At 49.7% G+C, this 22,276-nt stretch overlaps 1 protein-coding gene across 3 annotated transcripts in view; it reads right to left on the bottom strand.

The window, feature by feature from the left end:
• Positions 1 to 1,697: 1,697 nt before the first annotated feature.
• Map6 (microtubule-associated protein 6) overlaps positions 1,698 to 22,276 on the bottom strand; it is a 66,158-nt gene continuing 45,579 nt past the window's right edge. For 2 of the 3 annotated variants that reach the window (XM_087551564.1, NM_001398600.1), the window contains 3 exon segments: positions 21,717 to 21,930; positions 19,723 to 19,919; positions 1,698 to 2,850 (listed from right to left, as the gene is read on the bottom strand). In XM_087551564.1, the coding sequence (XP_087407690.1) occupies positions 1,833 to 2,850; positions 19,723 to 19,919; positions 21,717 to 21,930 (1,429 nt within the window). In that variant the 3' untranslated portion in view covers positions 1,698 to 1,832. 3 annotated transcript variants of the gene reach the window in all.

Below are 22,276 nucleotides of genomic sequence, written 5' to 3'. Positions count from 1 at the left end.
CCATAGGTGTGGCTGTGGTTCTCTGTCCTGTAGCAATGCCCTCCCAGCCTGGGGACTGAACACAAAACAGACCATTCTTGATGGTGGCAATTAACCCCTCACCACCCGCAAATCCTGCCTCCAGACCCACAGTCCCTTGGTCAAGTCCTTATGCAAACGGAGTTCCTTGGATAAAAGCCAAAGAGGCTGACTGCATCCTCCAGCTGTACCCATATCTATGGACTCCTGGTTCTTCCAAAACCCTTCAGAGCACTGTGGCCACTTCCTCCAGGAAGTCTTCCTGCCCTGCCTACCACACACCTTCCTGCACTGTGCTCTTAAAGCCTTGTCCCACTTTACATCTTATTGCTATAAGACTGGGATTCCTTTACTCAGCATGGTAAAAGATCTATAACCCCTGCACTAGGGAGGCTGAGGCAGGAGGAGTCCCCAAAGCTGCAGAGGCCCTATCTCAAAACAATCAGACAAACAATAAACAGTCCCCCAAAAAACTATATAGCAACAACAGAAGTTGACTGAGATTCCCGGCAGCAGCAGCCCCACTTCTCACAGAGCACTTGCTTGAGGAAAAGTCGGCTAACGTGTGAATGGGCAGGGAACTTGGAACATTTAAATTTTTTAATTAATTTTTAAAAATGTATTTCATCTAGGCACAGTAGTCCACACATGTCTGTAATCCAAGTACTTGGAAGGCAGGGACAGAAGGATCTTGAGTTCAAGCCTGGGATACATAGATAAGACAACCCCCACCCCACCCCACCCCTCACCCCATGTAGCCATCCTCATACAATGTCTCTTGGGTCGCTGGGACCACAGGCCTGTAAGCACTGTGCCCAGCTAAGGCGATATTTGTAAACCTTGAATTCTGCTGTCATGGATGCAGAATGAGCAAGCGCCAGTACGTGTTTGCTTTGAGCCTCGTTACAGAGTCCTGAGACTCATATCAACGAGCTTGAGGCCTGGCTTGAATGAGCTTTATACCACTGACCTCATGACCAATAACTATCATGGCAAATCCCCCCAGTTCAGTTGAATGCCTGCTTCTAGTTCATCTGTGGGCTTCAACTCTGACCTTTCCAGGGCCCACCCTGCTGGGATGTGCCTCTTGTGAGCTTTCATGGCTCAGATCCTTGTGTTGCCTTTATGGTCCCCTCCCCAGTTTCCCAGCATCATTTACTATTGTGCAGCTATTTTCTGGGAATTGAAACATCTCCTGGAGGAAGGCTGTAAAGGCTCAGACAGTGAATGGAATTTAAAAGTCTCAGGAAGCTCCTGAAACATACCAGATTCACAAAGTTGCATGTGCCTCAAGGCTGTATGAATAGGATCTCTGGAACAGGAAGACGCTCCAGAAAGTTATGCAAAGATCTTCAGGGATACATCTTTAATGAGTCTTGTATTTGAGCCAGGCATGCTCCTGTAGGTAATGCTGTATCCATAGTCCTGTTACGTGAACCCGATAAAGTCAATGGTTACTAAACTAGGTGGGCGGGTCATCTCTTTGCTCTGTCCCATTAGGGTAAGTCAGCATCTGTTCATGTCTCTCCAGGGAAAACCGCCCAGCACCTGCCTATCCCTAGGTCATGCTGACAAACCCTAAGAACTGTGTGTTTCTGACTCCACAGACTCATCCACTCTCGGTGTGCATAGCACGCACACACACACGCACTCCAATACCACAGAGCCAGAGACACCGCTGAGCCAGAGGAACCAGTTTTATTAGATTCCAGCAAGACTATACAGCACGGTTTCATGCAGATTAAATATATGTCTTTGCCTCCCCAGGAGGGAAGCACTTCCACTGCCAGCTCCTCCATGGCATTTCAAGGGGATCAAGGGGATCCCTCAATATATTCCGCATGGGGGACTGTTGGGATCATGACTGGGGGTGAAGGTGAGACCGTGGGCAGTTGAGGGCCTCTGGGACCTTGAGACTTCAGAGGGTCAGGGGCTGTAGGACCTGGGTCCTTGGTTGGGGCTGGCACCACGGGATCCTGACCCTTCAGAGGTACTGGAATTACAGGGTCTTGATTCTTTATAGGCCCAAGGACCACAGGGGGTCCTTGATTCTTTGGAGGCTCTGGGAGTATGGGACCTTGGTCCTTGGCTAGTGCTGGGATAATGGGGTCTTGGCCCTTAGTTGGCTCAGGAACCACTGGACCTTGGCTCTTCACAGGTGCTACAAACACAGAACCATGTCCTTTCAGATCCGTACCTGTGTCTTTGGCTGGCTCTGGGCCTCCTAAGCCTTGATTCTTCACAGACTCAGAGGCCACAGGAGCTTCGTTCTTCAGAGATGCCATGATGGAGGCATTCTGGTCCTTCCTACGCTCTGGGACCATGGGAGCTCCATCTTTCTCAGGCTCAGGGATCACAGGACCTGGGTCCTTCAGAGGTGTTGGTGCTGGTGCTGGGAAGCTTTGATCCTTAGCTCTTGCTGGAACCACAGGACTCTGATTCTTCAGAGGCTCTGGCAACAGAGGGCTTTGGGCTTTGGCTGGTGCTAAGGGGACAGAATCTTTATTCTTTAGAAGCTCAGACGCCATATGGTCTTGATCCTTGACGGATGCTGGGGCCACTGGACCTAGATCCTTCATGGGCCCTAAGAGCACAGCACCTTGATCCTTTGGCGGGCCTGGGGCTGTAGGGCTTTGACCCTTTAAGGACCCTGGGACTACAGGGGCTTGGTCCTTTGGCAGTCCTGGCACCATGGGGCCTTGATCCTTCAAAGGCTCTTGGACCGCAGGACCTTGGCCTTTCGGAAGACCTGGGGCCACAGGACCTTGATCCTTGTGTGGCTCTTTGGCTACAGGACCTTGATTCTTATCACTGGTGGGTTTGACCCGGCTCCTGCAAAGGAGAAAGAGACGATCACTGAGGGCCAAGTATCAGCCAGGGTAAGAGCAGAGCACAGATTGCCTGATAAGACTTGGCCTCATGGGGCCTGGGCAGGGTAGCTCTTAGCAGAGGAGCTAAGAAGAAATTGGATTTCTGCATCAATAGGGAATGCAGAGTGGGGGCAGGGCAGCCCAGGTAGGGCAGCTTAGGGAATTATTGGTCATTCAATGTGTTTGCCAATTGATTAGAATCTGCAAGTGGCAAAGGGCACAGTACCTGAGACATAGCAGCAGCAATGTCCCCAGACTTGAACCATCTAGTGGGCACCCCAGCAGCCCACCCAGGGTATATTCCACATAGCCCTACGTCTTCCTGTATTGCAGGCCCATCCTTTGAACCTTCTATTTCTGCCTACTCAATGCTTTCAGAGACCCAGCTTCTCTGTTGTTTTTCTAGGCCCTTCCAAGGTTCTTTCCTCCCCTAACTCTATTAAGGGATGGCTACTGGCAAGAATAAGGGGTCTACAGCATATCAGAAAAGGGGCCAGAACATCCTTCTTACCTACCCCCTCCACGCCTACTTAAGAGCAGCCACTCTCAACCGTGGGTCGCACATCAGATATGTGTATCACGACTTATAACCTTAGCAAAATTACAGTTATGAAGTAGCAATGGAAATAATTTTATGGTTGGGGTCCCCATAATACGAGGGACTGTATTAAAGTGTCACAGCATTAGGAAGGTTGAGAACCACTGCCCAAGAGGAAGAATATCTCATTATTCACATTTAGAACCGTCCACACATAGTAATAATAAAAACAGAATTATTTTTAATATGCCTGCTTTTTAATTCTTTGCTTCCTGTGCACTCCGTATTGTGTGCTCCCCCTGCAAGCCTTTGGTAGACGACTAGATGGGGCTCCCCATTCAGGCCCTAATCCCCTTTCTCTACTCCCACTTCCATTCCCTCAGACGCTTGCAATCACTTGCTCCAAGACTCCTGTGGGTTTATTTCCCAAATCCAAGTGCCCAAGTCCCTCCCTAAAGCCCTCATGGGATACTTGCCCCGCGTGGCTGATTGAAGCCTCTTGCCCCACCCCTTGGTCCACCCTCATTGCAGGGAGCATGCGCAAACACTGCCACCTGAGGGCAACTCACTGCCAACTCAGACCTAGCCAACCTTGAGTCCTCTGGTCTACAGTGCACACACCTCTGTGCAGGCTAGGCTGACAGTTGCCACTGAAGAGTGGTGTTGCTCAGCCAATGTCACAGACCCTGACACACCTCAGCACATCCCTCTTTCCAAATCCCTTCTTTCTACAACTCATGCCAGCAACACAGAAGCCCTGTGAAACTCATGGGTATAAAGACACACAGCAAGGGGTTTACCTTCCTGCTTGTTGGAGATAGAAGCTGAGGTCTGCAGAGAGCCAGCGATGAGGAGCTGAGGGACCTGCAGGAACTAGAGCCTAGCTCTTTCTGCTTCTGGGGCCTGTGCATTTTCCCTCAGAGGGCCTGGCTCACAACAGTCTTCAGTACAAGTCACTTCTTGGTATTATTCATTTAAACTTTGTAACAACAATATTGACAGACCCTGACAGGAGCTCTGTGTGTGTGTAAATGTGTGTCTGTGTGTGTCTGTGTATATGTATATGAATGTGTGTGTATGTGTGTGTGAGTGTGTGTGTATGTGTTTGAGTGTGAGTGTGTGAGAGTGTGTGTGTATGTATATGAATGTGTGTGTGTGTGTGTGTGGGGGGGTCTGTCTTTGTGTATGTGCACCACATATGCACCATGGCCAAGGAGGCCAGGGAAGGGAGTCAGATGCTCTGGACTGGAGTTGCAGATGGGAGGAGCTGGGAATCTAACCTAGAACCCCTGGAAGAACAATGAATGCTTAGATCTGCTGAGCCAGTTCTCCAGGCCTCTAGGTAGACTTTTAGAGGAATTTTTTGCCTGCTTCTCTTATTTTATGTTTTCCCTTTTCTTTCTGGTGATATTACTGCTGGAACTCAGAGTTTAATCATACAAGGTAAGCACCCAGTGCACCCCTGAGCCATCCCTAGCCAGACTGCTTCTTAGAGACCACATTTTCTTCTTTCTTTCTCATTTTCTCTCTTTTTATTTCTTTTTCTTTTATTTTTTTCTTTTTGACAAAGTCTCTTGTAGTCCGGGCTGACTTTGAATGGTTACACAGCTGAGGATGACTCTGAACTCCTGTCCTGCCTCTACCACTGGAGTGTTTAGGGACACAGGTGTGTGGCCACCACACTGTTTTTGTTTTTAATGCGGTGCTGAGAATTGAACTAGGCAAGTACTCTATCCCCTGATAGACCCCTAGCCTGTCCCTACCTCAGGATATTTTATTGGCTTACTCTGGTTTAACTCTCTGGGCCTCAGTCTTCTCATCTCTTCATTGTTTGTAATGATATTAACCCAGAATATATGATTGGCAGTCAGGGACACAGCATTTTGAACCATGGCACCAGCTTTAGGCAGTAGATGATTATCTATTTCATTAGAAGCAACACACACACACACACACACACACACACACACACACACACACACACCCCACACACAAGCTTGATCTACAAGCTCTTTACTGTGTTTAGCATCTCAAGTAACCTGGGCATCTCTGACTCAGCAGACTGCACAGTGACAATATAAGAGTCTGTCTATCCTGTCCCACTGCAATCATTGAATAACATGGGGATAAGAGAAGGCCAGCTCATCCTGCTGGCTCAGCACCACACGGTTAGATAGCTGTCCTAGCCAGGCTGTCATGTCACTAGAGAAACTAAGAGTATGAGCAGAGGGTCAGGTAAGGCTGAGAGACCTGTAGAATCCAAACACAGCACTAACACCCCTCCAGTGCTGGGTGGTGGTCAGAGGGAAGGTAAAAGCTGGACTTAGAAGAGACTCGAGCAGGAAGTCTGTTAGATGGGTATGATCTTAAAGAAGCGTAGGCAGTGTGGCCCTACTTAGCTGCAGCCCCTAGCCCACTGACAGGGCACTGGCGCCCTCTGCTGACATAAAGTTCATACACAAGAGCGGTCCTTGAGCCTGTATTGGTATCTGTGGGCCCTGGGTTTGGGCAGCCTTGGCTCTAAGCCTAATAAACAGTCTCAGCCATTTTTCATTAATATGGATCTAATCATGTTGATCTGCCAGCAACGTTTTTATCTTAGTAGTTAAATCTCTTTAACTACTCATCAACTACTTTAAATCTCATGAACTTTAGAATTAAGGTTAGAAATGAGGACCAGTAAGATGACCCATTTCCAAACTTGACACTCATATATAGGTTAATTCTCCAGAATCCACATGTTGGAAGGAGAGAACCAACTTCCACAAGTTGTCCTCTGACTTACACATGTGTGCTATGGAATGCGCATGTCCATATACATAAACATGCACGCTTACATAAATGCAATTAAAACCTTTTTTTAAAAAAAACATTAGAGAAGAGGGCTGGAGAGGTGGCTCAGTGGTTAAGAGCACTTGCTGCTTTTCCGGAGAATACAAGTTCAGTTCCCGGCACCCACATGGTGGCTCATGACTGTCTGTGACTCCAGTTCCAAGGCATCTGAAACCTCTTCTGACTTCAGTACATTCCTGCACACATGTGGTGTACACACACACACACACACACACACACACACACACACACACACTCAAAATACATATTTAAAAGGATCGGAAATGAGTTAAATAAACCTAAAACATGCCTTTTCCACCCTTTCCTCTCTTTCTTTTCTTTTCTTTTCTTTTTTTTTTAAAGATTTATTAATTTGTTCTACATGGGTACACTGTAGCTGTCTTCAGACACACCAGAAGAGGGCATCGGATCTCATTACAGATGGTTGTAAGTCACCATGTGGTAGCTGGGATTTGAACTCAGGACCTCTGGAAGAGCAGTCAGTGCTCTTAACTGCTGAGCTATCTCTCCAGCCCTCTCTTTCTTTTTTTATTAGCTTTAGGAAAAGCTTGTGTGATTCAAAAGTTCAAGGTAGTTTGGTGAATTAGATTATCCAAATTAGCTTTGTAATTTTTTTAAAAATATGAAACATGTAATGAAATCAGGTTTATAAATTACTTCCTTTTTCTTTTTTATTCCCTTTTGCAAATACAATCAGGACACAAACAAATAATTTAAAAAATTCTTCTGGAGAATCAGGGTTGCCATTCGGTTGGTAGAGTGCTTGCCTAGGATGCACAAAGCATGCGTTCCAGTTCAGCACTACATAGACTAGACATAGAGGCCCAGGCCCATAACCCCAGCACTTGTCGGGTGAAGGCGGAGGCAGCAGGAGGATCATGAGTTTAAGGTGTTCCTGAACTACATTAAAAGTGGGAAGCTAGCCTGGGCTATATGAAATCTTACCTCAAAACACAAACCAACAGCATCTTCTGATTTTTGATGTTTCTAAGGGAAAACCAAGCAAGCACCTCCATTATTTTATCAGAAGCAAAATCTGGGAGCCAAAGTGGCTCTGGGGAGTAAGTTGTCTAGTCAGACTGGGGAAAGATTAGCGACATGAGTCTTTTCAATAAACTTTCAATACTTCTGGTGAGTGGCACACGTGAATAAGCAAATATTTCGGGTGTGAACCTTTAGTCCCAGTGCTTGCGGGGCAGAGGCAGAGGCAGAGGCAGAGGCAGAGGCAGGGGCAGAGGCAGAGGCAGAGGCAGAGGCAGGGGCAGGGGCAGGGGCAGGGGCAGGGGCAGGGGCAGGGGCAGGGGCAGGGGCAGGGGCAGGGGCAGGGGCAGGGGCAGGGGCAGGGGCAGAGGCAGGGGCAGGGGCAGGGGCAGGGGCAGGGGCAGGGGCAGGGGCAGGGGCAGGGGCAGGGGCAGGGGCAGGGGCAGGGGCAGGGGCAGGGGCAGGGGCAGGGGCAGGGGCAGAGGCAGAGGCAGAGGCAGAGGCAGAGGCAGATCTCTAAGTTTGGGGTCAGTTTGGTTAAGTTTCAGGACAATCAGGGCTACACGGGAAGACCCTACCTCAACTAATTAAAAATAAAAACAAGCAGATATACACGTTTAAAGATTACAGAATGGCTGCCACTCCCGGTGGTGTCCAGTGTCAATGAAGCAGAGGTCAGTATGTTCCAGTGTGTTTGCAGGCCTCTATGGGAAGAGAAGTCTGGCCTGGCTGGCTCCGGCCTGAACAGCGAGCGGCACGCTGTGTCTAAGCCAGCCATTCGTCCGTTTGTTAAATGAGACATGCCATGTAAAGTTAAAGAATCTGCGGTGGCTTTACAAGGTTTGTAAACAGCAATGGAACATTTACAGCCCATTTATTGCAGGATCCCTGTGCTTAAATTAGTTACGATTTGGTTCGAATAATGTAGAAGGGTTGAGACATCAATCTTCCTTAAATGGAGACTGCTATGTTTAGTTGGATATTTGGTTTTCTTTCCTTTATAAATTAGGCATTGATTTTGAAAATCAGGTTGATTTTGACAGGGTTTCCCATGTGCAGAACCACCCTCGTGGTTATCGTGAGCCCTCACTATCCTTAGGCGGTCACAGTGTGGCCCTGCTGTCTCTGCCAGCCTTCGTCTGTGGCATGTGCCTCTAGGGCAGCTAGGGTCACATTCACAGTGCTGTATACAAGGGGCAGAGGGCCCCTCCAGTGGAAGCTGGGGAGGTGATGGGATAGAAAAGTGACTGGGTTCGGTCCCACTGGGCCACAAGGCTGCTCTTTGTCTGGGGTATGGATAGCCTGTATAACTGGATCTGCTGTCCTGAGTCGGCTTCAGACATTCCATGGTAGGGTCCTTCTACCTCCCAGCCTGGGGGGCCCCACAGAGCAAACCTCTGGAAGTGAGGCAGACAGGCTGGCCTGATCTTTCCTTCTGTGCTGCTTATTGCCTGAGAGGTCTTGGGCAATTACTGAACCACATGGGCCTTGGTTTCCTCACCTGTAAAATGGAAATACTGGTTATCAGGGACTGTTACAGCAGAGAAACAGAGGATCGCTATTGGGACCTGAACTGCATTTGTCAAGTTCTGGGTGTATGACACAGGCACACCCAGCCCCAGGGTGATTATACTAGTGGTTTATCTCCTTCAACTCCCACAGGTCCTGCAGAAAGGTGGGCAGTCCTGTGACCTTTATCCTTGTCCTCCCTGGTTGTCTGATGCTGATTAGAACCTCCTGCTGCTGCCTCTGGCTGTGACCTCTGCTTCCTGGTCCAACCTCCTCACATACTCTTCCCTCTCTGTCGCTGAAGACTTAGCTGGGTGGACTAAACTTCCTCACAGGTCTTTGCTCACATCTCTCACATACACTCCTTGTCCTCACACTTAGATTCTCCCTTTAGACCCTCAGTGCCTCAGGGTGGGACCATGTGCCTTGTATGAAGAAAATGCAACACCCAGCACAGTATCCAGAATGAAGAGGGCCAAGTGGAAAGATTTAGATACTGGTCCCAATACCTGGCTCACTCCGACCGAGTCCATGGCCCCAGCCAGAGTCAATCAACCTTGGTGTCTGTCCCCTTTCCCCTCAGACTCCTCCTTCTGTTCCATCATCACAATTCTTCTCATTTTACACCCCTCCCACCTGCCACAGAGCACTGTCCCAAACACTAACATAGTGCCTTTCCGTTTTGTCCTACATATATGCTCCATACGGAAATGAGAATCCTCAGGAAAGCAGATTCACTCGGGCCCCTTCCCTGCTTTCAACCCTCTAGGGACTTCTCTCTGCACTGGGGATAGAAAGCAGGATCTGCCATGAAGGGGACAGCAGTCTACTTCCCTCTCCTGCGCATGCACTGGCTAAGTCTTCCAACTCCCCTCCTCAAAATGTTCCCTTAGCTCGTCACCTGAATTATGACATCCATCCTGAGTGCATTTCTCAGCTCACTTCAACTGTCCTGGGGATCCTGCCCTGACCCTAGTCATGGCCACAAGGGGCCTGCCAGCTCTCTTGGTTTCATTTCTTAGTCAATTACTTGCATACTCTTTCAGGTTAATGTTTCCCCAAGCAATCCTGGTGTGTTCAGAGCGTGGGGACCAGGCCTATTTTGCTCACAACTGTATCCTCTGCACCTTAAACAGGCTCTCACTCAGGGGCCAGGTCTGAAAGGCTGAGTGTTTGTCCAGTGAATGGATGAACATGAATCTTTTCTGTGCTAGGCTCTCCTACTTCAAACTAGCATTTTAAGAATGCATAAGACTGAGTCTCAGACACTTCACCCACCACCTCTTGTTTCCATGGAGACAGACAGTCAGAGCCTCCAAAGCACCGTGATATTGGATCCATTCTCCCAGAATCTGTTAGTGAAAGTGGGTGGAGTGGTATGTGCCTGTAATCCTAGCACTGAGGCTGAGGCAGGAGGGGTTGTTGTGAGTTCAAAGCTATACTAGGTTCAAGGCCAGCTTGGACCACATAGTAAAACAAACCCAACGAACAAAACAAATAACAATCTCTCCCTCTCTGTCACACACACACACACACACACACACACACACACACACACACACACACCCCAAAATCAAACAAGACAAAACCAACATTCTAGAAGTCATTCTACTGAGTCCTGGCCTGGCATAGCTGGCAAAGGAACTGCACTGGCTGCCACTGATGTCCCCTGACCCCCAAGCCTAATCTTTCTTCCTAGATTTCCCTCAATATACCAAGACGGGGCAATGCGTTCAATTGCATAGAGTCCTGCCCAGGAAAAGCCCAGAGGGATGAAGACTCAGTTCTCGGGCTGCCTACCCAGTGAGGCCATCTCTGACTCCTTCCTCCTCAGCTGCAGCTCTAGTCTCTAGACTGGGCCCTCTAAGAACATGGCGGATGCTTGCTGCTTCCCTCCATTTTCTCTTTCCTTCCCCTAACACTTCACACACATCTACTGAGTGTGTGGCCACTGAATAGAGTTGGGAAACAGGGAGCTGTGGCATGGGCTGGCATACAGTAGGGGCTGGCATCCTAAGTGGGGAGTAACTTGCACCACATCAAATTCCAATGACCATGTACATGGGACATGCACATTTTCCTAGCTTTGTTTGCCTCGGGATCTCTGGTCCTCTTCAACAGGGCTATCTAAACTTAAGAGAACCTTCAATAGGACAGAGCTTTTGGTTTTCACATGTACGGGCCCTGCAGCTTAAACTTTCTGGGAGGCTCAGAAGGGAAACATGAGTTTCCTAGAGTTGCACAGACCGTACAAGCAATGTAGGACTCCATGGAGGAGCAAATACCAAAAACCCAAATACATCTACTGCTCAGGACCAAGTTTGGCTTGCACTGTGGCTGACTACCCCAGCTGTTTTCCATGACTGCTGCAGGACTCAAACTCTGAGGCCTCAATTGCACCTCCTGACAAATGCATCTTCCAGAACAGATCCCTAGGCAGTGCCAGCTCAGCGCCCCTTCTCCTTATCCCTTCCTGAATTTACCACGCCGGACTGTGTCATCCCCAAGTTTACCTCCAGCATGCAACACACCCTAACAGAAAAACAGTTCCAGGGCTAGCCTACCTGAGCACAGTAGCAGAAGGGACACCAGCCAGGAAGAGTCCACCCATGGAGGCTCAACACGGATGAGCAGCTGGAATCACAGGTAGGGAGGGGGAGGCTGCATCCACAAGGCTTACCCTCAGGTGAGTGTGCCCTGCCCCCAATTTGCCTAGAAACCAGGGCCTCTGGTGTAGGGTGTCTGTAGTCCCTGAGAAGGGGTCAGGAGAAGGTTGAGCTTACAGTAGGGTGCAGGTGTTTTGGGATAGCAAGAATCCGAGCCTTATCCAAGGGCTGGACCAAGAATGAGCTGAGGCATCAACCACTGGCTTCGAAACCAGGCTCACACTCACGGGCGGTCTGATTTTGTGACTTAATCACTGAGTTTTGATTTATTTATCTGTAAAGAGCCTTATTGTGAGACCAAGTCAGGTTAAAGGAAAATCAGTGCTTACTCATTTCCTGTGGGCTGGACCAGCTCTGCAACTTACAAAAACCAGAGTCCAGGGCCAGGTTCCCGGTTCCCAGATTCCTTTAAGACTCGGGGGCTCCACTCTCCATGTGGGTATGGGCTTCTGAAGTCAGCTAAGTGGCTAAGTGGCCCTATAAATGCATTTGCTTATTTACTTAAAAAATCATTAAATATATCTTATAGATTTGACCTTCTAAGAATGAAATGAACTCCCAGTTGCATGTATAAGAAATAATATCAAAAGCATTTTCAGTTGTTCTAACTCCAAAAAGACAAAGTCAAGGGCAGGATCGACTCTTTGGTTGGGTTGCCAAGAACCTGATAATCCTGCTAATGACTCTTTTAAAAATACAGCGCACTGGACTGAGGCTGCCAGACAGAAATGTCTCAGCCCTTATCTAACTCTGTGCTCCTGGGAACTTGCAAATCGATTTTTTTATGCGCTCCCCTCCCCCGTGAAAAGCAAAGGATAGTATCTCCAGCAATTAATCAAGGTCTACTCCGGGTGTCCAGAGAGACTGTGTAAAAGGATGTGTAATTGCAAGACTGGAATCTGCACAGGTGATTTATAGAGAGGAGGGAGCCCATGAAGGGCTGGAGAGGGGCGGGGCGGTGAGAGCCATCTCTAGATAATCTGCATCTCAGTCCTGCTGTAGAGAGTGGCTTTTCCTCCAGCGGCTGCAGCTACCGCACTGACTTAAGGAGGTGGGAGGGAGGAGATGGGAGAGGAGTGGTTTGTAGCAAAGCATCAGGAATTAACCATGGCCAAAGGCGGTCCACCTTCCTTCCGCCGGCATCAGTCTCTCACAATACAACAGGGCCCGGTGACAGGTGCCCTTGCTATCAGCACTCTTCCCAGCTGCCAACGGCAAGCTCCTGCACCAGACAGAGTCTGAGAACACGCTATTCCAGGCTGGCCCAATCTGTGTTTCCTGAATTTGGATACCACAGCAGTTTAGATGGTGATACAGCCTAGTATTATAGTAGTATCTTTTAGAAATTCTGAGACTCAGCCAAGGTCACACAGCCAGCAAACAGCAGAGTTTGTATTAGAAAACAGGGCTGCTGCCTGCTCAAATTCAGAGTAGGTGGTGGAAGGAGACAGCTCTTTGCTATGCCGGAGATGAGACGGCTCTGCTCTGAGCAGGGAATGGCATGGGGCCACCTTGTAGAATGACTCTAAGTTGGGCAGTGGTGGCACACACCTTTAATCCCAGCAGAGGCAGAGGCAGGTGGATCTCTGAGTTTGAGGACAGCCTGGTCTACAGCGCTAGTTTCAGGACAGCCAGGGCTACACAGAGAAGCAAACAAAACAAAAGACTGTATCCAGGAGCTTGTGCTTTTCTGAATTTAAGACTGTTTGGAAGAGGCAGCTACAGCAAGTGCCAAGGGATGCTGACCCAAACCGAGGCCGGCCATCTTAAGAGCTTTGTTGTTGGCATGACGTGTAAACTGCAACCACTCCCTTCTTACAAGCAGGAGAAGCTGTCAGGCAGAATAAAGAAGCCTTGTGGAGGCGCCATGGTGAATGTGGACACACAGTGCGTATGGTCACTCACCCATTCACGCATTCAGGAGTCACTCAACACTTCAGAAGACATTCTCTGTGGTAGACATTGGGCTGGGAGGTAGATGACAGAAGGAGCTGACCCTTCCCCTGGAGGAGCATGATCCGGTTTGTTGGGGGGAGGACACACACATGTGGGCTGATGACACAGGACATGTGATGAGTTCCGCGATGAAGATACAAAGAGGGAGCGTCTTACCCAGCCTGAAGGGTGCAGGCAAGGCTTCCTGGAGCAGTCCCCTGAGCGGAGTCTTGAAGGATGAGTTAGCCGGGTGAGAAGCAGGAGAAGGGCATTCTGGGTAGGAGGGACAGCGTAGGGAAGGCATGGAGGTGAGAAGCAGCGTGGTGACTGAGAATAAGCTTCTGCAGACCGTGGGAACCGGAGCCGATGGTTTCAAGCAGGGGATGACATGGTCAGACTTGCAAGGCCCCTTTAAGAGCCCTCCAGCAGCATCAGCCCATAGCAGTGGCAATAATTTACTTTTCTATGCACTTGGAATTTCGTTGGCCCCAGGTAAGATGCCTGAGACTCTGTAGAGACAGCTGAGTATGACAGAGACAGACATTTAAGCTCAACTCCAGTGTTGGGAATAAAAAGCACCAAGGAGTGGGCTTCAGTCTGCAGCCGTGGGGACCACATGCCCGTTTTATTATGGCTTCCCAATACCAACTGTGTTGCCTAGGAACGGAGCGTCCGCTGAATTCTATCACACAGTTGATAGTAGAAGACCTGGTCCAATTCTGATTTCCTCCCGGTTTGCATTGGATTCCCAGTATCTAAAGAAAGTGCTGGGCAAGCTCGCTGGAGGGCCTGCGATGCCCCGGCCACAGTGTAATTTTGTGTTTTGGGTATAATTTTCCTTAAGGGTCCCATTTGTTTGGAACCTGATTCATTTCAGCCAGTCCTAAGCTTCCTGACTTTCAAGTTGGGCCAAGCTGGCCAGGGCCTTCCCCTCAGAACTACCCTCCCTCATCTGATACCTGGGCAAATGCCTGCCTCACTGTGCTAGGAGACAGACTGCTTTGTAAGCAATTAAAGTATAAATTGTTCAGACATTATTCAGTCCGTGGACTCCAAAGATCCAATACCTGGAATTCTTTCAAGGCGTTTTATCTTTGGAGTGTTTGATTCATTCAGTCTCTTGTGTAACTAGTTTCTCAGTTAGCTGCATTTCTATCAATGAGGAAGTCATCACGGACCATCCTGGCACTACATGGTACTGAAACAATCTGTCTAGTGTCCATATCCCTTGCTGATATCACATCTCCACTCTTACTGTCCTTCCTTTAAGAGAAGGGTACAAAGACTCAAAGAGGCCGGTGAAGACCCAGCCTCCAGCTGCCAATGTTACAGTGTCTAAGGACATTTTCCATCTCAGCCAAACTCCCTGAGAAAATGCCCGAGGTGTGTAGTCTTGTTCTCTGAGGCTGCATGTACGGTAGGATGACCTAAACATTAGGGGTTACTGTGAGCCCTGTGGGTGCTGGGGCAAGGATCTGGGGTACCTGCCAGACTGTGAAGTGTGATCCAGGAAAGGATCTCTGTCACCATGGCCTCAGTGGTTCCAGGCTGGGACAAGGTTTGGGAACAGTGTCCTGCTTTGACTGCTTGATGGCCTTCAGGGCATATCCTGAGACTTTTGATACCTGAATGTGAGCATTTCAGCTTTTGAGCTGTGCATGGCCCTGGAGAACCACACTGAGGTACCACAGGGGTCCACAGCCTTTGTGAGATGGAATCGACCCTGGGTAGAACCACACCAAAAGTATATAAATCTGAAGAAGAACTGAAACTCACTTCTAACTAGCTTAAAACAGGGACCTGTTCTAAAACTACGTGCCTGCTCTAGTTGTCGGTTGTCTTAGGAACGTGATATGAGTTGTGGTTGAAGATGTCGGGAGCCACAGGTATGTGGGCTTGAGCCAGGTCACCTGGGTGGTTCAGATGAAGCAGGCCAAGTTGATCTGCTCTCTGACCTCCTCCCTTGGACAGTTCTTGTCCTGGGTCTGGTTCTGAGAGCATCTCTTCTTTCCCTCTCTGGGTTTACTCTTGGTGTTCTGATGTTCTGAGGTATAGTTTCCTTTTTTTTTCCCTCTTTCACCTCTATCTGCACCTGTCCTATCTCCCAATCCTAATTAATCTCTCTCCCTTACCTGAGGGGAAGGAAAACTGAATACCTCATATCTTTATTTGTTGAGCATTCTTTTTTGTGTCCTGCCTCATATAAAAAGTAACAGGTGAGTGCAAATGTCTTCCATTCATCTGGAAAACAAATATATAGTAATTTAAAAATATTAACACCCGGGGCTAGGGATTTAGCTCAGTGGTAGAGCGCTTACCTAGGAAGTGCAAGGCCCTGGGTTCGGTCCCCAGCTCCGAAAGAAAAAAAGAACCAAAAAAAAAAAAAAAATTAACACCCTAGATTGATTCTCAAATGCAGGGGTAGGGCCAGCAATGGAGATGCTGCCCTAGGGCTGTCAGACATAATGGAAAGGACCTGCGGCTGTGGCACGGTGAAGCAAGAAGCATGATGGCAGGCATGCAGGGCACGGGTGCGACCTGGGTACGTGGAATGGAGCCCCAGTTAGTAGCTGCCCATAACGGAATGCTAGGTCTTTCCGCCACAGAACTGCACTCTCCTGCCCTTGCCACCCCCACCCTCAGTGTACTACCCCTAGAACCTGAGCTCCTCGGGTTCACGGCCTGGCCACACCTTTGCCTGGGCATATCCCTCCGGCATGGCTTGGGTAGGTTCCATTCTGTTCACCTGATCATCACCTACCCATCTGCTGAGTTCTTTCTCATCCATGGGACCAGCTAGAACAGTCTCCTCCTTCATGCCCACTGTGATCGGAGGTATGGTCTCAGTCTCCCGGCTCCCCTAGTGCCTAGCACAGAGCCTGGCATACAACAGTATCCAAGACACACATGCTGGAGAGATGACGAGAATCAAAGTCTTTGTCTCCTGCTTTACTGGAAGGACAACAGAGTGAGCTGCCATGGTCACCCTGAGGTTCTCCACTGACCTCACCCCTTCCCATCTCCCAATCTGCTCCCTTGCCTTGGCGCCTGCCCCACATGCCCAGCACACATATCCTGCTGCCCTTCTTGGTGCCCTCTGATAGGAAACTTTTCCTTATTTCCCACCCCCATGGGGAAAACTTCTCCACTTGAGCTTCCAAGTTCCCTGACTCACTGAGTCCTTGTCTGAGCCACTCTCGTGGCCATTATTTCATTCCCATGTCAGGCACATGCGTGACACATTGAGCCAACCCCTGGTGCAACCTGAAACATGACCATGGATTAAATGAACAAGCTGAGGCGCCCGCCTCTACCACCCCTGCAAGAAAGGAGGCCAGGGTGGCGGTGGCTGCCACTGCTGCTGCTGCTGGCCACAGAGGGGAAGAGTTGGGCGGCAGCTTCTCACCACAGTGAGGCAGCGAGTGGCTCAAGCGGTCACTGTTCAGACACGGCATGAAAATATTACACTACCTTGTTGGCCAGGGCGTCTCCAGGTCCATCTTCGCCTTTCCCAACATTTAGCTCTGACTGCTTGCAATTAGTACCTGAGAGGCAATCTAAAAGAGGCAAGCTGCATTATGGGGACCCCGGGGAACCTGCAGGGCATGGCTCATCTTGTCCAGAGAGGCTAAGATGCCAAAAGCTGTCGCCTTTACACTACTCAGGCTGGGCCTCGCCAAGGAAATACGATCGAGAAAGTGGTGTTCGTCTTTAGCATTTATTTATAACTGGGGGGTTGGGGGGAACCTGTTGGTTTGCTTTCTGAGCAAGCACAGACCACGAGACGTCACAATCAGTTGGCTACACATGAATCGTTTCTTGTCATTCTTTTACTAACATCAGGAATGAAATAGCACCAAGAGGGGGGAGCACTACATGATACATAGACAATCTGTGGTATGCAACAAAACCCGGGCCACACAATCCTAATTAGACACTTCCTCTCTGCCTCTGCGTGACCCAGCTTCTCCTGCTGTCTGGGAGCTGCGGCAGAGAACAGAAAGCTGGGCACAGCTTCCGGAGCTTTGCAGGCAGGCCAAGTTTAAAAAAAAATGCCTCCGTTCCAGCTGTCTTGCCCCCGGGTGAACAAAGAACAGAGGGAAATGTACAAAATGAGGAACAGGCTTGGTCACCTGCAGAGAGGCAACACCAAACACTGCTTGAGGAGCCATGGTCAGTTTTGCCCAGTACACTTGGGAGACAACAAGACTGGGAGAGCTTTGTTTGTAAACAGTAGAAATCAAAGGACGTTTCTTGTCCGTGGAGTAAAGCATTCAAGAGCTAACAGTGTTCGTGGGTGGGTGTGTGAAGAAGAGGGGGACCCTGACAGCCTGAAAAGAACATTTTCCAGGTCACCTAAAGCCTCAGGCAGGGCAGGGTAAGGAATTCAGCCCCTAAGGCTCTGGGGGCCCTTGTGGTAAGCTATGGCAAACTACAGTGCACACAACACCAACTCAACTCAGTAACAGCACATGTGGGGTGGGTGGTCATGCACCTCTGTCTGATGCTATAGAGACCTGTCTGCTCACCAAGCCTGCCACAAGATATGCAGAACATGAACACTGAATGAAGGATCCCTGTGCACTGTAAACTCTGACTTACTCGATCTACAAAACATAGGGTTATTCTACAGGGAAATCAAAGTGTGGCTAACAGCAGATCTGACTGTCGCCGGGGATTGAGAGGACACGCACTGGCAGCTACAGTTGGAGCACTTGATAGAGTTCTCTGGTAAACAGTAAGGCTGGCTAACAGGTAGCCAGGAACAGTACTGAGCTCTAGGCATTTCTGAACAGGCCTGTGAAACCTGTGAGTTGTGGTAACGAGACTCATCAATGTCTCCTCCCTTCTCTAGCCTGTCTCCCTCACAGTCCATGCCCTGAGTCAGAAAATGGCATCAGGTTATGCTGTGGGCTTCATTTCTAGTCTGCTCTGTTCAAAACAAAGGCTCGCCCAGCGCTGGTGCATTCATTTCCAAACATGTCTCAAGCAGGCCCACAAGGTGCAAACAAAACCTTCTCTGTCTGCACAGACAGACTAAGTTGGCTCTTGAGAGCTCCACCTTCCCAAACTGCAGGGACCTGAAGAGACCGAGGAGCCGCCAGTCCTGCCCTCTGAACCACTCACCACAGGAGAAAGCAAGCTGGGTTACACCATCTCAGCTACTCAGAACACAGCAAGGAGAACCTCCAGGACAGGAGCCACGTCCATTTCACCAGGACATTTCTGGTGGACAGTTTGGGTTCTCTCATAAGTAAGGAAGGCAGATCCCTTTCACAACCATTCCCTAAGTCCTACAACACAACTCTAGGGGGTTTTGGCCACACCCGGGCGACATTGCAACATGGAGTGCATCAAGAGCCGTTTCTTAGCATGGGAAGTCAAGGATGCTTGCTAAGCTCTTGGCAGGACTCGCCTCGCACTCCGGCCAGATGCTCAGCACACGGGCCTCTCTGTGGAGCAGAGCAAGAGCTCGGGGCTGGAGGGTGCATTACCACACTCGCCGTCATGTTTACACACTCCACCTGCACACCGCAGGGACAGAAAGTCCTAGTAAGTGTGCTGCGTGCCGTCTCGCACCTGACCATTCTCTCTTAACAGCCGTTCGGCACATCAGCAGTAAGCTAAGGGCAGAGGAAAGCGGGCTCCCAATGCTCAGAGCGCCTCCTACACCATCTACAGCATCCCAATACTCTGTCACTTCTGGCTGGCCTCAGCCAGTGGCCTATTACTTGACACACTATTCAAAGCCCACCGATAGGCACAAAACACAGGCACACACTCCTAACAGAGGTTCCAGGAGAGGGTTTCTTCTAGTTAACAGACACAATTCCATTTCACTGACAGTAAGGCCAAGGTTGGTTTCTTGTTCTATTGTCTTTACCATTTCCACAAGTTCTAACAGCTGAAACCCAAGCTGAACTTGGGCAGCATGCAAGCATCCAGTGAACTTGGGAAAGAAAATTTGCCTAAAGTCCAAAATGGCGTGATGCAAACTGGGGAAGGGGGGAAGCTAGGGGGAAGAGGGCTTGAAACTCCTCCAAGTCCCACCAGGAGCTAGGCTTGGCAGAACTAAGACCTGACCCAACCCAGACCCACAGGAAGGGCACAACCAGTGCACACTGCTTCCTGGCCTCCTGGGGGACCTTGGCTAGATGCTGTGCCACTTGTAGTAAGAGTCAGTGGCCTCAGAAACATGATTTCTCCCATAAGAAACCAACTGCAGGGCTCCTGGGACACTTGGAACCAAGGCAGATGGGAAGTCTCTAATTAGTTTTGTGGCCTTTTTTTGTTTGTTGGTTTAAACATAGGGGTGGGGGAGGGGAGAAAAGGAAAGTGCGGGGACATTTACTCTTTCGCCTCAGCCAGTTTATTGTTCATCTCTTTGCTTTGCTCCTTGTCGTCAGGTTTGGTGGCACTGGGGCTCTCTGTGGTCTTTTTCTTGGCGGCCTGGCCCGACGCCACCTGCTTGTCTTTGGCCTTCCTCAGGGGCTTCTGGCTCGTTGAGGTCTTTTTTGGTTTGGAACTCTGAACACTAGGTTTCTCCACCTGCATGGGGAGACAGACAGACAGAGCACACACATAGAAACACAGAAGGGAGGGAGTGGGAGAGGGAATTTAGAGAAAGACATCGCAGTGTCATGATAGTGGCTAGTGGCAGAGCAGACTGGCAGGGCAAGAACAGTCTCATGGTGTTTAGGCTCCTGGCTTCTCTGGTCTGAATCCACAGGCATCCTGTAGCAGCACTCACCTGCCCTGTGCTTCCTGCCCTGCCATTTCTCTCTGGGAGCAGACAATGGTTACAGCATCTCTTGTCCCTCCTCCTTGGAACTATTACGGCTCATTCTGTTCAGGCCAGGGCTGTGGTTTGCTGTGGTGCGTGAGGGTAAGCTGCTCTGAGACGCTCAGTCATCCAGGTTCTGGACTAAAGAGAGCAGGTAGGGATTCACAGGGACTAACCGTGGTGGATCCCTGGGGTGTTGTGGACATAGTTTAGGAACAACTCAGGTGTCAGGCAGGCAATGGGCACTACCAGCCTCATGCTTATCCCTGGCTGTGTCTTGCCTGCTTCCCCAGAGCAGTCACTCAGTCTCCAGGCCCCTCTTCTGATCTTTCCTTCATTCTGAAGAGGCAGTCTTGCCTTCTCTTTCTCAGAGGACTCTGGGGACTGGGCTTGATGAGCCGATATGGCAAACCCTGCTGACCATCCCCGGTTTCCCCCATCGTCTCTCCTTCCTCAATTGGAATCTTCTTTCATTCAATGTCAACCTACATCCTGGGACCTATTTCATCTGTGGATGGGCAGAGCTGATGCTGGGCCTCCCAGACCGGGCCATTCGCTAACTGAGGCCCAGTCATCTCATTGTGATTTGCTTGGTTTGGAGCTGAGGTTCCCGGGAATGTGAAACATTCGGTGCTAAAACTAGGTGCATCCCAGACAAACTGGGTCAGGGGGTTACCTTTGCTAAAAGCTGGTCCTGACACAATGGAAAAGCCAACTGAGTGCTAGACTCGAGGTCAAGAGGAGAGAAAGGCCACTTGGGCTCTGGAGTTATTTTGTTCCCCGGACGTGTTCTGCTATTACACAGTGGGTATGTGCCCAGCCTTATCTGGCCTGACACAGCCAATGGGCCTGTGAGGCCGCACTGCTAGCTCTGTCCAGCCTGTCTCTCCTGTTAACAAACCATTCTGAGATGGAAATAGACCAGGCAGTGTTTGCATAAATAAAAGTCCCAAATCCTCCCGCAGGAACGGCTACGTTGGTAATGAATACCCGGGGAAGGTTCTTGTTCTCTACCTGACAGGCATGTTTTCCGTCACACATTGAACACTGTTGGATGGAACTGATCAGGGAAGGCTGAGTGAAGGCAATTGTGTTTCAGAGCCTGGGAGGGAAGGGGAAGGTCCAGGGATTGGAGCGGGGTGCAGGGGCAGCTGCAGGGCCAGAGCCAGGCTGTGAAGAGGGCCATGAAAAGGGGTATAGCACCAGGGTGAGGATTTTCTGTCCCGTTTACTCTTCATTCTCTTTTTTTTTCTTTTTCTTTTTTTTTTCGAGGCTGGGGACCGAACCTAAGGCCTTGCGCTTGCTAGGCAAGTGCTCTACCACTGAGCTAAATCCCAACCCCTTACTCTTCATTCTCAAGCACAGAGTCAGATGTGCCAAATGTTGTTACTTTCATGGAATTCTCCTTTCTAATGTGACCTTGGACCTTATAAGGACCTAACCTGTTGGAGACGCCCTGGGCCCGTGTGCTGAGGAGGAAAGGTAAGATTCGTCAGGAGCTCTGGGGGACGAGCTGGAGCCCCGCGTTCTGCTTCCTCTGGGCTGTGCAGCAAGAGCCTTACCTTCGGGGATTCCTTGAAAGGCTCACTGTAGAGGCTTCGTATTCTTCTGCGATCCACGACCTTGTTGTCCGCTGTGGTGGGCTTACTGGCCTCCCCTTTGAACTGGGCACTGTAGCTGGTTTCGTGAACCATCTTGTCATCTGGGGGCTTGTACTGGGGCTTGGCTTTGATTGGTTTCACAGGCTTGATGTCTGTCCACGCTCTGAATTCGTTCCTGTGAGTCAAAGAAAACAGTGATGAGAAATATCACGCAGCCGAGAAACCCAGCTATACCCAACACTGACTCCTGCCTCACGCTGTGGCGCTGAGGTATGGCTGGGAGTGAGCACCGCAGAGATCAATTTTCCTTCTCTTAGAGTTGATCCAGGTCTGCCATCTGAGATGGCAGTGGAGATCTCAGAAAAAGAGTTCAGGGTCCTTTCTAGACCTATACTTAGGAGATCAGAACAGCCACGCTCACCTTCAGACTCGTGTGCTCAGGCTCTAAAAGGAGGCTGAGACACGGGCCCAGTCAGTGTGTTGGGAGCTCAACACGGGACACCTGTACATGCACGGCTAAA

Source organism: Rattus norvegicus, chromosome 1, assembly GCF_021556685.1.
Source record: "Rattus norvegicus strain SHRSP/BbbUtx chromosome 1, alternate assembly SHRSP_T2T, whole genome shotgun sequence".
Lineage (NCBI taxonomy): Eukaryota > Metazoa > Chordata > Mammalia > Rodentia > Muridae > Rattus > Rattus norvegicus.
The sequence above is the reverse complement of the archived record's forward strand: the minus strand, read 5'-3'. Positions and strand labels throughout refer to the sequence as shown.